At 40.3% G+C, this 14,268-nt stretch overlaps 1 protein-coding gene across 9 annotated transcripts in view; it reads right to left on the bottom strand.

The window, feature by feature from the left end:
• ARHGEF4 (Rho guanine nucleotide exchange factor 4) overlaps positions 1 to 14,268 on the bottom strand; it is a 518,865-nt gene that overhangs the window by 149,919 nt on the left and 354,678 nt on the right. For 2 of the 9 annotated variants that reach the window (XM_016433561.2, XM_007493969.3), the window contains one exon: positions 459 to 563. The exons of the other annotated variants lie outside the window; for them this stretch is intronic. In XM_016433561.2, coding sequence (XP_016289047.2) covers positions 459 to 563 — 105 coding nt within the window. The remainder of the gene's footprint in view (positions 1 to 458; positions 564 to 14,268) is intronic. 9 annotated transcript variants of the gene reach the window in all.

The raw sequence follows: 14,268 nt of genomic DNA, 5'->3' as shown, positions 1-14,268 counted from the left end.
GCTTTGCCACTATCTTTGTGACTTTGGGAATATTAATATTAATAATTAATATTCTGTTACTATTAGGGGAATATTTATCCTTCTCAGTCTCAGTTTCCTTATGTGTAAAATAAAACAGAAGGACTAAATGCTTTTTAAAGTCCCTCCTAAGCCTAAATCTTTGATCCTCAGTGAAATCTGAATTCTCAATCACTTTCTTCTGTCCTTCTGTATTCCACATTTCTACAAAAAGAATCCTACTCCAGAAGTCAGGAGTCTCAGGTTCTAAACCTGCTCTATTACTATGTGTCTAGAGCAAACTATTTGCCCACCATATAACATAATTTTATCATCTATCAAAGGGCTAGATGCATTCCAAGGTCCTCACCAGCTCTTCAGTGGGGTATCTCTAAGAGTATAAGAGGTTGTTTTGATTATTTTCTCCAAAGACTATGATTCTAACATCTTGCCATTCCTACCTCTTGCTGTTTCTGAAAACATATTTACGTCTCTCCCTTTGACAGTCTGCTCTCGCTGACTTCTTGGGAGCTGCTGATAAGCCCCTCTTTGACATTTTGAGTAATCTGGAAGGAAAGCAGGGGATGTGGTCATTCTAGGTCTGGCTTATGTCTAAGAATCAGGCACTTGGGGGTGGGGGAGGGAAGCAGTGTGGGGAGATGGCGCAAGGAAAAGGTGAGGATCTTCCCTTTTGGAGCTGATCTCTGGCAGCGAGCTCAGGAAACTATCTTGTAAAGGTTGCTCTTGGAGTATCTGAATTCCTCTGAATCTATCGAGTGTACTTGATAAAATGTGCTTGGCTCCCTCATTTACAAGGCCAACGGCTTGGCTTTTTTCTGGTGCCTGGTATTTGTTTTTATAAAACAACTTTCAGCATTGCCTGTATCTAAGGGTATTTTTCCTTTCTTTTTCTCCCTCCAACTGCTTCATCTCTGCCCTTCAGAATCCTCTTCCTTCAAGGCTCTGCTCAGGAGCTACCTTTTTCCTTAATCCTTCCCTGATCTTTCATTCTAAACCATTAATTAAAAGCATTCTTTCCTTTATCAATTCTTCCCAGAGCACTCTATTCAGATCTTTCCTTTTCTACCCTATATTATGCTTCTTTGTGTATATGTTGCATTCTTGACACTACTCATTCTTCCATGCTCCCCTCCATCACCTAGTAGAATGTGTGTGCTCCCTGAAATAAGGAACCATGCTATTTTGGTATGTATTTCTCCAGGTGGGTGGCACAGTGGACAGAGTGCCAGAGTTAGTATCAGGAAGACTGGCTTTCCTGAATTCAAATCCGGCCCCAGATACTTACTAGCTGTGTGATCCTGGGCAAGTCCCGTAGCCCCATTGGCCTCAGTTTCATCATTTGTAAAATGAGCTAGAGAAGGAAATGGCATACTGTTCCAATAGCTTTGCTAAGAAAACCCCAAATGGGATCACAGAGAGCTGAATATGACTCAAATGACTGAATGACTCAAACAACAAAGTTTCTCCATCTCTTAGCATAGAGCCTTCCACGTAGTAGATGCTGAAATGTCTGCTGGATTGGTTTGAATTCCTTACCACTGTTTCGGAATTCATTTAGAATTCTAGTGAGACTAAAACAAATCCTCCCATACAGTATTTTGCCATTGGACTTAGTAGGACTTCTCAAATTCCTGAGCCAACCAAATTAACTCTATTGCAGTGGGACCCAGCACACTAGAATGCTCCTTCCCAGACCCAATTTCTACCCTCTTCTTCATCCCTCCACTTTAAGGAAAATGAGAAGAAAAAAAGACAAACTTATCAACGATTTAGTTTTGGTAACAAAATTCCAGGAGAAGCTCTAGGCTTATAGAACTGTCATTTTTCTCACTGGATTTTTACCCATAGACCAAATGCTGATTACTGTGCTTGAGAACACCCCTCACCCCCCCACCCCCACCCCAGGACCTGAAACATCCTTGGCATCCTCAACAAATGGATATTGTGTACTTAGGAAGAAAAAGAAAGATAAGACAATATCCTGGATCTCAAGAAATTTACAGTTTAGTCCAGGAGACAGGAGATGTACAGGGTGTCCCAAAGTTTTAATGCAGTTTGAGCTAGTAAAGCTTAATACTTAAGCTATAAAACTGCACTAAAACTTTTGAGATATCCCTAGAAGGGCTGAAAGACTGAAGGAGGGGATGGTTAAGAAGTCCACTGCAGGAATGTAAGGGCAGGGGAAGAGAAGGGAATGAGCCACCAGCCCCATGCCTCCAGGCATCTTCATTCATAAAGCCAAGATAATGCAAAATCAGCTGAAGAGCTGGAAGGTCATGGGAGGAGTGATGGTTCATGTATGAGAAAATGGCACAAGAAACCTCTTTCTCTATGCCTGGGCCCACCCTTGGGTCTAAGGAATTACTAGCAGGGAGCAAGGCTTCAACCAGTAATTTGGATCCATGGGTGCCAAGAAACAGATAATGGGCTAGAAGTCCCAAAGGAGCAGTCAGTGATAGTGACTTGGGCTTTGAGTTCAACACAGTACTGACCCTACTGGAGACAGTGAGGAGAAAAGCTTCTCAGTGGGCACAGCTGATGGGGAGGTTTGACTCTATATATCCAAACTATGTTACTGTACGCATGGGACTGGACACGTCCGCCATGTAATATTGCTTGGCAATTCTGAATGTCCAGAGAGCAATGTGGGATGCTAAGGATTTGGCCCAAACCCCAAGTTACTCCCTAGGGGAGAAGGATGACTTGGTTGACATGCTTCTTATCCTGACTTTTTTTTCTAATAAAATTCCAACATTATGGGGGTATGTCTAAAGAATGTTATTTATTTTTGTTACGTAAAGTCAATACTATCTAAATGTACAATCTTTTCAGAAATCATAACCTCATTCTTTTCAAGTTCAATTGTGAAATTAATAAAGATGGAGATATGTGCTTGTGTGTGTGTGTGTGTGTGTGTGTGTGTGTGTGTGTGTGTGTGTGAAATCCATCCTTGGTGGAAAAATTATCAAGTATTTTCATTTAGAATGTAAGTGTAATATACAGGTACTTCTTATAAGTCTTTTTCAGCTTCTTTTTCCTAGTAGGAAGAAATATACTCATGCAGTTTTATCCCAGAAAGTATTAAAAATCCTTCATATTCTTACTTGTTAGGTTGAGAGCAGTTTAAAGCTGTTCCCACATTTTCTTTTTCTTTTTTTTTTAACCCTTTCTTTCCATCTGAAAGTTGATACTATGTATTGGTTCCAAGGAAGAAGAGCAATAAGGCCTAGGCAATGGGGATTAAATGATTTGCCCAAGCTAGGAAGCACCTAAGGCGAAATTCAAACCCAGGACCTCTTGTCTCTAGGCCTAGCTCTCAATCCACTGAGCTACCTAGTTGTCCTCACCCCCATTATTTTATAATTCACTGTGCCAAATTATTTTCCCACTTTCCTCTGGTATTCTTGGAATAATCAGTTATGCCAGTGAAATAACTGATTATTCCAAGAATACCAGAGGAAAGTGGGAAAATAATTTAGGCACTGATAACAATTTTTTAAGCCTTTATATTCTCAACAGTAGAAGTTTGAAAAAAAAATGTGTAAATGATGTAGGAAAGAGTAACATTTTTTTCTTTACTTTTTCTATATTTTGTTTGTAACAGAGCTGTCTGCACATCATCTCCATTATTAGACCAGGAGCTCCTTGAGAGCAGGAATTCTAAATACCAGCAGACTGACTCACTGGCAACATTTTCACTAATGACACAGCTAAAACATCATTATTCCCTTTCTCGCACTCAGCCAACGAGCCCCTGGGCTTGCACCGTCCTCCCAGAACTCCCTCTGCCTAAAGCTTCCCAGCTGTTCTCTGCCCTAACACCAAATGCTCCATTAGAACTGGCTGCCTCATTCCGGTGCCTGGCTCTCTCTCTCTGTCACATCTGGATTCTGGGCTGCTCTGGCCTACTGCAGACCATCCAGGCCTGGAAAAAGAGGAAGAAAGGCAATTAGCCCCTTTGTCTGGAATGAAAAGCGCCCTCCTTGAACCTCATCCAATCATAAATGATGATTGGTTGGAGCGCCTCAGGTTCTGGCTTGGTTAATGGAAGAAAATTCCACTTACCAGAGGGGCACGGTGTAGCAGTCCACTCCTAACTAGGGGCAAGGGGAAAACAGTATGTGCAGATTGCTCAGTCTTGGGCATGCTCAGTAGTGCTCACGGCTAGGAAGGCCTCTGACCCTTGACCCCAGCTTCTCCCAGGTTAGGCGGGAAAACAGGTTTCTTTGTTCTCACCTGGTTAAGAGAAACCACACCTACGCCTTGCATATCAAAAACTATATCTAGCCCAGCAGGCTCCGCCTTCACTCTCTCTCTCTGCCCTCTGCCCTCTGCTCTCTGCTAGCTCCTTCTCTTTCAGGCTACCTGATGGCTGTCCTTGCAGGAGCTTGGCCTCTGGCCAAGCTCCATCTTTAATCTTTCTCTCTTCACCTCTCTGACCTGCGTGGTATGGATCTCAGGACTGGAATAGCCTACTGAATTGGTCCTTTGATCAGAGCTTAGCTGTGGCTCATTGATAATTAATAAAGACTCATCCTGAACACCTCATATCTCTATCAGGACTCCGTCACTTCCCTCGTGGTATCAAAACTTCTATCCTGTCTCTATCTTCCTACCTTGTGGCTTCTCTCACCTCAGAGAGAGCTACAGATGGCGCCCAACTTTCTCGTGGCATTCCACTCTTTTATTTCACACAGCGAATGGGAGAACGCGTTCGAGGACACGAGGCTAATAGTAGGCGGGTGCCGGAAGTCCAGGAAGGTTGCCGATCCTCTGGCCAAGGACGGTAAGTCCTCCTCTGCTTGAGGTGGGTCTCCCCTCTGAACCCTGCTCGACTCTTAATGTCGTAGCTTGATGGGGGAGAAATGGAAGTCTCAAGAGCTTAACTGCCTGAGACGGAATCAGGATGAGGGAAGCACACGATCGGTCAGAGAGGGATTCTTAAACTATCTCTGTCAGGGAGGTGCAGTTTCCCTCCCCCACCTGGGTCTGCTAGTCGGAGGCCTCCTCTCTCCGACCTGGATCTCCGGAGGTTAAGAAACACCTGAGGAGTGGTCTGAGGGGGAGGGGAAGAAAAAGGACATTTGACCCAGGGAAACCCTCACTAGGGGCGATTGAGAACTTGAGAACTCTCAGTCTGAAACAAACAGTTGCTAGAGCCTAGTGAATTTCAAAAGGAGCAACTGGGAAAAGAAAAAGCAGGAGTTAAAATTTCATCAGGAAAGCAAAGTCAAATTTACCTGCTATTCATACGCAAAAGCGGGAAAAGCTAGCGAAGACACAAGGCAGAAACTGCTGCAGAATGCTAAGGAGTTCTTTCTTAAGCACTTCTTATTTCAAAAGTTCTGCAAGCTAATCTTTACAAGAAACTCCCGGTGCCTTTTCAGGAGAGGTCGGACTCAGATGCATTTGAAAGGCCTATCAGGAAATGGTTGCTTTAACTCAAAGCAGGGCACTTAAAGGGTCAGAATTACTTGGAAAAAGGGATCTAATAAAACCACAGGTCTCAGCACAATTAAGGAATCAAGGTAATAATCCTGAATTAGGTTAAATTCGGAACAGCCTAAGTTGTAAAAAGATATTGCCATCCTGTAACCAAAGGCAGAAGATTTTTTTTAAAAAAAGCAAGTCCTAGGGACTCTTTTGTTTGAGGTCCAGCCAGGTAAAGGCAGGCTTTACCTGGGCGATTGCAAATACAGTAAAGTAAGATTTGGGAATTTGAATTTTAGTTTAGGTTGGATAGGCAAAATTATAAAGGAATGTCTGCTTATATTTTTTGATAAAGGAAGTTAAAAAAGGAGAATTAAATATCTTTCTCTGACTTTTGTTATATGCCACAGAATATCAGGACTAGAAATGTTTTATCTGTAGAGAAATTTTGGTATATATCTCAAGGTAATTAAAGTGCAAACAGAAAACTTTTAAGGTTTGGGTTTAAATCTGAAGCAGCTTGAAACGTTTTTTCTCTACCGGCCACGTGGCTTGAGCCACGTGGAAGATAGCATCAGAGCAACTGAGGTTGCAAGTTGTATCACTAAGGCTGTAATTGGCTAGAAGAAAAAACTTAATACTAAGATATAATAAGCATGAATTGGAATATGATTTAAAGGAATTTGTAAAGCTTTCTAATTTTAACTATGGAGGAATTATTAACACTTTTCTAAGCAGGACATAAAGCAACAGGATGAATCTTGAGCAGAGCTTATTCAAACAGCCTGTATGCAGTTCAGAAACTTTTTACTGGGCATATTACTATACCTGTATCCAGAAAGCAAATGATTTATAACTAGAATAGCTTTTACTATGGAAAATTAAGACACATGCTCAGCAGAGTAAAAGCATGGTTAGAAGGATTCAGTCTGTTTACCAGTGGTTAATTATTAAGGTTATCAAGGAATTGGTTACTCAGTACAGTGATTTATTAAGGATTTGAAAGAGGCAATACTATCAGGTATTAAAATTGCAGATATTGAAGCTGATCATGATATTGAAAAGAGACCTATGATAATAAGGCAAATTCAAAGGTTACTGGCATAATTTGATTTACTTCTGCAGTGAAGATTTGCAGAATTAGCAGATGGAAGTAATGATATTATTCACAGTATTAAGATCTTTTCAGTTATGAAGCTAAGGGCAGTAGTTCAGAAATAACAACTTCTATGCAATTGTTTGATAATTCTGTGCATATTTTTACAGCATAAGACAATGCTATAATTTTAATAACTGCACAAGGTGGAAATTTTTCAAAAAGCAAAAATTGTGTGCAGGCAGACAAAGACTTAAGATCCCAGCACACATGGGTCAATTCATAAGTGATTTATAGAATGATATTTTTCTGATTATGGATTTGAAAAAGCAAATATTTAAGCATCTATACATGCTGCTTTGCAAAGTCTATTGTACATCTATATCCTGAACAAGCAGGTGATATCGCTTATCAATGCAAACTGCTGTGGATTAATTTCACCCCTGATAGATATCCACTGTATATTTCGGAGCAAAAGGTGCATTTCAGTATGCTCCTGGCACAAAGGTTGAACTGTGAAAAGTGATGGGAGATACTGACTCTCCTGGTTTATGGGTTCAAGCTCAAATGAAGAAGTGAGCAAAGTGATTGCAGATTTTATAAATATCTGTGCACTACTGTCTATTCCAAACAGCTTGGAATAGCAGGGCTTTTAACAGCAATGCAAAGGCTAAATTACATAGCTCATGGCTTACATGCAAGCTATGGTACAAAGAGCTCAAAGGAATTCATGAGCCCCAAGGTTCAAAAACTGAAGGTATATATGTTCTGTCACTTTCCAACTTTTAAGACCCAATGAGGCTTTCATTTGGGGTCGAGGTTTTCTGTTTACTTTCTCAGATACATGGAGTCCATGGAAGATGATTAAGAGCATCTGATGGCAAGAAAATCTGCCCGGAAGAAGGACAGAAGGCAGAGGTGTCTGGCACAGGACACCAGAAAAGCAGCACATGGACTGTAAAGGCTGCCCTATAGGCAGGTTTAACACACTATGCACACACATGCAATTGTATGAGAAACAATGTACATGCAGAAGAGTATCATTAAGTCACTAACAGATATTCTGTTCTAGGAATATATGGGTATTTGGTAAAAGATCTAACTTTATTACATGCCTGACAATTTTGAATGGTATTGGTACAATGTGTAACTTGAAATGATATTATTGGAATTGTTCCATGTTAGCTAAATTTGATCAAATATCAAAAGGGTATAATTGGGAATGTTATGACAGTATAATGAATGCTGTCCACTTGCAGCACAAAAAGGGTATTACTATCCAAAATGTAATGATGATTATTGTCTTAAAGGGTACATTATATTTGCAAACAACATGTTTTTGCTAGAATCAGACTTATCTAGAAGTCAATTTTGTTAAGCTATGACTGTTCCACTTTCATAAGGAAAGAGGTGGATATGGTATCACTAATCATCTATCTTTTCTACACCCCAGAAAGAATATAAGTTAAAGCTTTGTAACAATCAATATTGAATTTAATGATAAAGATCACATCGTATGAGATACCTGAATTGGGTTAAAAATCATCAAGATATTAAGACTGTAAGGGACCCAAGGGGATGATAATGTTGGGTCGAGGTCTTGTTTATATGTTCACAGATAATGAAAACATCTGGTCTCCCACGTCATGCTTCATACCAGCTGATACAGACCACGAAGAGAAGCAGATGGAAGGTGATGGCATCAGCTATCTACATGCCAGCCACAATCCAGACTCGCTGGAAGGACACTTCTTTGGTGACTAATATCACTCTAGAACAATGACATTACACTATTAGAGACATTGGCTATTAGGCCACTGAAGGACACTTGTCATGCTGACATCCATTGAGATGGGGTACCCAGAGCAACTTCAAGTATGCTAACTCAGAAGGACTAAATCACACTTGTGTCTGTACAAGACACCAGATATGTCCCACACTCCAAAGACTTTGCGATGGGATTGAGATGAAATAGCTACAAATTGTCTAGCTACTAAAGTATACCTTGTATTTTGTATATGATACTGTCAAAGGGAATTTTGTATGCATTATGAATTGTATGCATTGTAAAGCTACCACTTGTATTGTAAGAAATGCTGTTATCAACAAGGGTATAGACCTTGGTAGGACTCTCCAAAGAGTAGGAGATAGAAAACTTTCATTCATAGCATAGATCTGATACCTCTGACATCAAAAATGAGGTGCTAAGCAGAAAATGCTGCACAGACAGGTTTAATGGACAGATGACACTGATGTTACTCTCAGGAAAGGATGAGAGATCAAGGAAAAGACACTAGGAAATCTTTAATCAGGAACTTGAGTTATTGTAAGAGATCATTGACATCCAGGCAAAGATTATGTTCCTGACATTACATTAAGGGCTGACTACCATAGCAGTAGTTGAGTGTTAATACCATTGTTAACCATTACTCCTGATACCCTGTCTTTGTGGGTAATATCTTGATAGGAAAAATGTCTTGCTCTCCTCCAACAGTCCCAGAATTCAGACGGCCGCTGGATTCGGGATCTATTGGCTTCCCTTTCATATACTGGAAGACGTTCTGGTATATGGAAGTAAGACCTCATGAAAAACTGAGGACTCTAGGTTTGACAATTTCTGTGGACGCGCAGTCATTGTCTCTCCTAGGTGGAAAAAATTATTATTGCACAAAAACATGGAGCAAGGGCAAAGTATAATCTAAGTTTTACTGTTTTGGAGTATGGATTGAAAACATGACACAATAGGCACAGATAAGCGTGCAGAAAAAGCACATTGAATATTATTCACTGACAATTAGGAATGAAAAAGCTATGTCAAATGCTGTAGGTACAAGAAACTGTAGAAATTGTTTCTACATGGGAAACAACTTAAGCTTCTATTTACCCAAACTTTGGTTTGGTGGAATGAATTTTGCAAATATTGGTAATGGTATAGGCTTGGTTACCATATTGATGGGTTTATTTATACAAGCAGAGATTTAAAATAAGGAAGACATAAGGAATATGCAGTCAGAACTTGAAATATTACTTCATTATCACCATCATGGTTATTTAAGCTACAATTGAGAATGTAAAATGGATGGGAATATTGGTATTTGTTAAAAATTTGCACTGTGATTGATGTATTGATGTTTTTGCACAGCCTGTAATGGTGCAAAATTATGTTCATATACAAGGCGAATTTTGATCTATTTAGATCAGGAATTAGAAATCATTGGGAATATAAGTTCTGATATTTTACGTTGGCTCAGTTTCAAAGATACCACATAGACAGTGAGCCAAGAGAATCTTGTATTAATTTTGGGATCAGGTTCCCAGGATCAATTTTCTGAGATCATTTGACATGTGATAACATGATCCTCCAGAATTGTTAAGAGAGGATGTTTTTCTTTGAAGGGATCTCTCCCAACACACAAACAAAAAGAAAAGGGAGAGGAATCTTATAGAGATCAGTATTTATATTTTTAGAGGAAACTTTTTGATTGATCAACCTTGATTTTTTTTCTTTTACACTATTAAGGCCAGAATTTTTAAGTACAAGGAAAGTACTGTTAATGCTCTGATCCAGAATTATGAAGGTGCCAAGATTTCTAGAATTACAGTCACCTAACAGTCGGTGAACATGAGAACATGACAGCAATTGTTAATTTTCAGATGACCATACTGGAGAGTGATGTCTGATTGCATGTAAGGGGAATCATAATGAATCTTTCATTATGGACCAGGCAGCCTCAGCCACGGTTACATTTTCCATGTGAAATGGATGTTTGAGGTTGGGAAATGCAGAGACATGGCGTACTGACACCCTCAGTCGCTGGATGTCCTGGCATCGAGCTACCAACCAGTTTCCTATGTGGCAGGCATCTGGCAGTGAGCACAGAAAGATCCCCAAGATGCAGTATCAGGACGAGAGAAAGGAAGGACTTATCCTTCATCTCCAGGGATAGTATTTTGCTAACTGTTGAAAAGGCTGACAACTTCTGATAGTCCAGACTGAAAGGTGGCATGTTTGGTTATTGCACCTGTCATGTGAACCATGGAGTTCTACCTCATTAGACCAGGATCAGTAGCGTGGAAATTATTTTCTTAACATTTTTATATCTACTAAGACTGTTGCATTGATCTTGAAATGCAGACAGACAGATAGAAAGATCAGTTTGGGGATTTTTAAGATTGATCACTGAATCAGTTTATGCTGATGTTCATTCTTGATTGGGATATCTAAGTTATACAATCAGGACAGGTTTTTCATCTCTGTATCAGAATATGATTATGCACCAGAGTGTTTGTATTTGTTAATGCTGTAATGTTGCTACATTTTGATATTACACTATTCATTTGTGTGTAAAACAAAAAGGGGGAGATGTAGCAGTCCACTCCTAACTAGGGGCAAGGGGAAAACAGTATGTGCAGATTGCTCAGTCTTGGGCATGCTCAGTAGTGCTCACGGCTAGGAAGGCCTCTGACCCTTGACCCCAGCTTCTCCCAGGTTAGGCGGGAAAACAGGTTTCTTTGTTCTCACCTGGTTAAGAGAAACCACACCTACGCCTTGCATATCAAAAACTATATCTAGCCCAGCAGGCTCCGCCTTCACTCTCTCTCTCTGCCCTCTGCCCTCTGCTCTCTGCTAGCTCCTTCTCTTTCAGGCTACCTGATGGCTGTCCTTGCAGGAGCTTGGCCTCTGGCCAAGCTCCATCTTTAATCTTTCTCTCTTCACCTCTCTGACCTGCGTGGTATGGATCTCAGGACTGGAATAGCCTACTGAATTGGTCCTTTGATCAGAGCTTAGCTGTGGCTCATTGATAATTAATAAAGACTCATCCTGAACACCTCATATCTCTATCAGGACTCCGTCACTTCCCTCGTGGTATCAAAACTTCTATCCTGTCTCTATCTTCCTACCTTGTGGCTTCTCTCACCTCAGAGAGAGCTACACACGGCTAAAGCATAAATTATCCTCAGAAATGAACCTGAGCACAGAGACATGACCATGATTCAGCTCAGGACGAGATGGAGCGAGGCTAGGCTGCCTTGTGGCAGATGATTATTTAAAGGAATCGAGCTCTCTTGGCAGGCGGACCTTATTCAGCATGAGAATAAAACATTATTTCTTCTGTGCTATTATTTGAAAAATGCCAAGAAGATCCTGTTGTCCCATACTTCCCCCACCAGGGACTAGCTGCAGTGTCTGAAATGGCACCATAATGAGCTAGACCAAATGGTTATGGCCTTATTTCCTGGAATTGACACTGTTCTTTCTCCCAAGTTCCTAAGTAATCAATCAATAGATATGCATTTATTAAGCACCTGTTTTATATATATATATATATATATATATATATATATATATATATATCAGGCACATATTGCACTAGGAGGTTCAGGTATACAAATGATAATGGTGGAACAATCTTTCCCTTTAAGGAGCTATTATACTATTAGACTAGATTCTCAGATGACCTAGTTGATGCCATGGGTTTGGAATGGGAAAAAATTCAGTGCTAAGGAGAATATATAGAACAGAGATAGGAAAGAGAAACTGGGAAGGAGGGGAAAAGAGAACGCCAGCGAGGGCAGGACATCCCAAGGGATGGATACTATGAGAATATGCAAGGAAATGTGGAATATACAATTCCCTTAAACCACAATTTTGCTTCGGACCATGCCTGAGCTCAGGCTTCCCTTGGACCATGCAACTGCTCAGTGTCATCCAATGCCTCCATCACTCTCTGTCTGCCCTCGCCTCCCCCAAACCCCACACCCACCGAAGATGAGGGTTTGTTTCCTATCTGTCTCCAGTACAGATAATATGGCTGTAAGCCAAAAGAGGCAATGGCATGTAGACAGATAAAGCCCTATGCTATGTGATTGCAGCTCTTCTCTTGGCTTTGGTCTCTCCATCTGTCAGAGACAGACAATAACACAGACACAAGGAGGTCAAGAGATTTGTTCCAGGTCACACAGGCAGTAGGCTGTCATGATTATGTTGCACAATGAGAATATACGTCCACAGTGCCCAGTTCAGTAAGAGGAACATAGAAGGCGCTCAATAAATGCTCATTAACTTTATTCAACTACAGGAAAATATCCTTTAAAAATGCATTACTAAGATAAGAAAAAATAAAAAACCCTCAGTCATTTCAGATGGGTTTTAAGAAGATTTGAAACAAAGGGTTGGCAACTGAACTTTAGTTACCAGAAAAGTCAATTCCCATCCAAACTACCCAGTTTGTAGGCATTCTGGTCAATCAAGATGAAAGATCTTCTTGGAGTTCTTGGAGTTTTCCAGATTTCTGACTGTTACCAAAGACTGCCCCAAACTTTTCTCCAGAGGCAACTGACCCAAGAGAGATTTGCTGTCACAGAGCCACTTCTGTCTCCATCCTGATATCCAGGCGAAATTGTCACAAACAATCTCCCTACAACGTCTGCATTTTAGCATCTCTCCAACAACTGCTGTCACATAGTATTCGGTTAGGAGAATTGTTCGCCCGAATTAGAGTTCAGAACAAATGAAGCTTGACTTCAAAGTCAGTATGACTTAATATATGACTTGGTAGCCATTCGGATAGTGTTGGATCAAAATGGTCTGCAATTCAGACTCATTTTTTAAATGTTTTAATTTCTTTTGGGTTTCACTACCAACAAATGACTCGTTCTCCTTACCAGATTATTTCATTCAATTAATCATTCATTCACAATCAGCACATGATTTGCTAAGGGTTCTGGGAAAAATAATGGAAGAATGTACCAGGTGGCGCAGTGGATAGAACACCAGGCTCTGAATTGGAAAGACTCATCTTCATGAGTTCAAATCCAGCTTCAGTTGCTCGCTAACTGTGTGAGCCTGGGTAAATCACTCAACCCTGTTTAACCTTGTTTTCTTCATCTGTAAAATGAGTCAGAGAAGGAAATGGCAAATCACTCCTGTATCTTTGTCAAGAAAACCCCCCAAACAAAAAAGATATAACTGAAAAGATAAAAAAACAACACACAATAGGAAATATTCTTTCAATGGAACAAAAAATATGTCCCTCTGCAACAATTAGCCTTTATTCTTAGCTCAGTCCTCTAAGACCAAGAAGATCAGGGCTCAAATGTTCATGACTGAACAAAAGCAAGTACTTCCTTAGCAAGTTTATGATACTATAAACGGATCCCACTATCCTAACTGAGGTCTTTCTCAGTTGGTCTACAATTTCAGGCAAACTTCAAATATGCTCATCATGTCATTATCTACTCCCGCTACTGACTATTCTCTTCCCACTCTTACTCCAGTTCTGGAACAATTGTTTATTAGTTCATTAAGAAGTCTACTTGCTGAAAATACACAATTAAAGTTAAACAATAACAAAAGGCAACATGTGACTAATTGCCAAGTAAGTGGTGGAGACAGTAAATGCAAAAGGAACTCTGAGCAGTGACATGAGATCAAAGGAGTTGTAAAGTTTGGGCACCATTCTGATTCCCTAATTTCAAATATGAAGAAATTGAATCCTGGAAAAGAAAAGTGACTTGCCCAAGATCATACAAATAGTGTCAATAAATGGGTGTTTGAACTCAGATCTTTTGACTCCAGATCCAAGGAAGAAATTTAGTGAGGGCTGGAGAAACTGGAGCAGATTCCATGAAGACAGCAGGCCTTCAGCTGGATCAGAGGTTTCAGATAGGAAGAAGATCTCAAAGATCATCAAATTCAACCTCTCCATTCATATTTTGAGGGC

Source organism: Monodelphis domestica, chromosome 4 (genome assembly GCF_027887165.1).
Source record: "Monodelphis domestica isolate mMonDom1 chromosome 4, mMonDom1.pri, whole genome shotgun sequence".
Classification (NCBI taxonomy): domain Eukaryota; kingdom Metazoa; phylum Chordata; class Mammalia; order Didelphimorphia; family Didelphidae; genus Monodelphis; species Monodelphis domestica.
The sequence above is the reverse complement of the archived record's forward strand: the minus strand, read 5'-3'. Positions and strand labels throughout refer to the sequence as shown.